Below are 2,662 nucleotides of genomic sequence, written 5' to 3' on the forward strand. Positions count from 1 at the left end.
ACGCGATTCCTGCACCGGGAACTTCCCTTGGCATTCCAGGGGGGAGGGAAAAAGGAAAGGGGGGGGGTGATCTCTGCCAAAAATCAGCACGCCCTGAACTAGCCACCCCTAAACATGCAGAAGCAACGGAGGCACTACGTGTTCACCTGCAATTCCACACGACAAATGAAGCTACGGAGGAACCAGGAGGTGCTTTGGAATCGCCTCCTTTCGGATTTAAGCTTAAATTTCGCGGCTCAGGGGTGTTTTGGACCCAAAAAAAAAAAAATAAAACCAAAACAAACCAACAAAAGAATAAAAATAAAGGGAGTCTGCACTTTACAGTGTCTGCTGGGAAAGTTAAATGGTTAAATCCTCACTCGCTTTTCTGAAATGCTTTGGGAGGAGCTGGAAGGGAAAAAAAGGGGTGTCTTGGAAGGAGGAATGTTGTTAATTAATCTGGGAAAAGCCGGAGGGGGAAGCAGCGCCACGAGCAAACCCATTAAAGCTGTGATGACCTACAGTGTGAACTCAGAGATAATACTGAGGTGGGAGAAGCTTCTAGAGGTGTCCTGGGGGTCGGGGGGGGGCTCTGAAAACGGGGCTCGGGGGGCGGGGGGGGGGGACAATCCGGGGCTAATAAATGTGGGAATGGGTTTGGCATCGCCGGACAGCGGGAATGTTTGGGCAGGGGAATCATCCCGCCTCATCCCACCTCATCCCGGTGTAGGAACGGCGGCTCCAGCCCCCCGGGGAGGGGGGGCCCCGCCAGCCCCCCACCCCACGGCCCTACGGGACCACGCAGGGGTCTCTGACCACGCCGAAGTTCCCCACCACGCCGGGGTTGCACCCCACGACCTCGGCGCCGCCGGACACGACCACGGGGGGCCCGGCCAGCTGCCTGATGACACAGCCCTGGTTGCCGAAGGTGACCATCCCCCCGGCCTGCACGCCCCCCACCCTGGCGCCGAGCCCCCCCCCGCCCGCGCTGAGCACGGGGCGGGCCGGGTACCCCCCGCTCCGGGAGCTGAACCCCCCCGCCTTGCAGCCCACCCCGCCGGGCGGGCAGAACACCTCCGGGGGCACCTGGCAGGGCTTGGCCACCGAGCTCAGGACGCGCTTGGGGTGGATGCCGGCGCTGCGGGAGCTGAACCCGCCCGCGGCCGGGGAGCTGTGGCGGCCCGAGCGCCGGCCCAGGGAGCCGTACCCGCACGCCCCGTTGGCCGCCAGCAGCCCGCAGTCGTCCGGGAGGGTGTAGCCGCTGCTGCTGACCACCGCTGCAACACAGCCCCGGGGGGGTCAGTTAGGGGGGAAAACCCGCAGAAACACAAAACCCGCAGAAACACAGAACCCCCCGAGCTGGAAGGGTCCCCCCGGCATCCCCCGGTCCCGTTCCGGGATACTTTCCCCGGGCGAGTTGTGTCTCGGGTGACAGAACCCACCCGACCTGATTTCCTCGGGGTTTGTCCCGCGTGTCTGAGCCCCCTCCCCGCTCCTTCCAGCTCCTCCCCCGTGTCCCGACACGTCCCCTCGCAGACCCTCCCCGGTCCCACAGACCCCGTTCCCGCAGACCCTCCCCGGTCCCTCAGACCCTCCCCGTTCCCGCAGACCCTCCCCGTTCCCACAGACCCTCCCCGTTCCCACGGATCCGCTCTGGCTGCTGCCACGTTCCCTCCCGGGTCCAGTGCATGGCCCAGACATCTCACTGTTGCCTCCGAGAGTAGAAAAGGGGCGTGAATTTTACCTCCCCCCCCCCTCCGTCCAAAAGCTGATAACTTTTTTTTTTTTTTGCGATATTTGAGATTTCTGGGGTTAAACCTTCCCGAGGTTGGCAAAGGGAGGCAGAGGGAGGGGGCAGACAGACAATGCTGCTCCCAAAATTGCCTTTCCTAAGATAAACCCTGAGGGCTGGAAATCCTGCAGGTACTTACACACGCTCACGGGGTTCCCCACACAGATCCTGTCGGGGGAGAGAAGAGAAATGAGAAGTGCAGGTTACTCGGAGCTTCCAGCCCCGGATCCAGCCCACTCCCCCCCTCGTTGTGACCCATCTGACTGCCCCTGGCACAGGACCTGGGTTTGCTGGCACCAGGGTGGCCTCCATGGCCTCCAGCCCCAGTTTCTACGAGCCTGGGAAGCCCCTGGAGCTGTAAAACCCACTCGGGACCTGGAACCGCCGCAACCTTCGACGGACAGAAGGGACGAGGTCGTGTCACCCACCTGCTCTCTTCACCCTCCAGGAGGGTCTTGTAGGTGGCAATCTCGATGTCCAGGGCCAGCTTGACGTTGAGCAGCTCCTGGTAGTCCCTGAGCATGCAGGCCAGCTCGTCCTTGGCCTTCTGCAGCGCGTTCTGCAGCTCAATGTGCTTCTCGCGCGCGTCCTTGAGGGCGCAGTCCCCGCGCTGCTCCACGTCACAGATGGAGGTTTGCAGGCAGGAGACCTGTCAGGGGGGAGGAGGACAGTGCAGGATCTACAAGGCTTTGCTTCCTCATTCCTGGATGTCCTGGTTTGGGATAAATCCAAACTGCAAACAGAGAAAACCTGCCAGCCACCTCTGCCCACCTTTCCCTTTCCAACCACAGCCCAGAGCAGGTCTTGAGTCTCCTAAAGGCTGATCCAGCGTGTCTGAGCTGTGCAACCTCCCTGGGATCATCACCTTGGGCCTCTCCTGCTGCTTCTTGA

General features: G+C 61.7%; 1 protein-coding gene across 1 annotated transcript in view; it reads right to left on the minus strand.

Moving 5' to 3' along the window:
* Positions 1–768: 768 nt before the first annotated feature.
* The window catches only part of LOC113961447 (keratin, type II cytoskeletal-like), an 8,192-nt gene continuing 6,298 nt past the window's right edge, over positions 769–2,662 (minus strand). Inside the window, exons 7-9 of the mRNA XM_027671759.1 lie at positions 2,200–2,420; positions 1,911–1,939; positions 769–1,256 (exon numbers count right to left, since the gene is read on the minus strand). Coding sequence (XP_027527560.1) covers positions 769–1,256; positions 1,911–1,939; positions 2,200–2,420 — 738 coding nt within the window. The remainder of the gene's footprint in view (positions 1,257–1,910; positions 1,940–2,199; positions 2,421–2,662) is intronic.

The sequence above is a fragment of the Neopelma chrysocephalum genome, unplaced genomic scaffold, assembly GCF_003984885.1.
Source record: "Neopelma chrysocephalum unplaced genomic scaffold, ASM398488v2 Primary Assembly neopelma1_97207, whole genome shotgun sequence".
In the NCBI taxonomy this organism is placed as follows: Eukaryota; Metazoa; Chordata; class Aves; order Passeriformes; family Pipridae; genus Neopelma; species Neopelma chrysocephalum.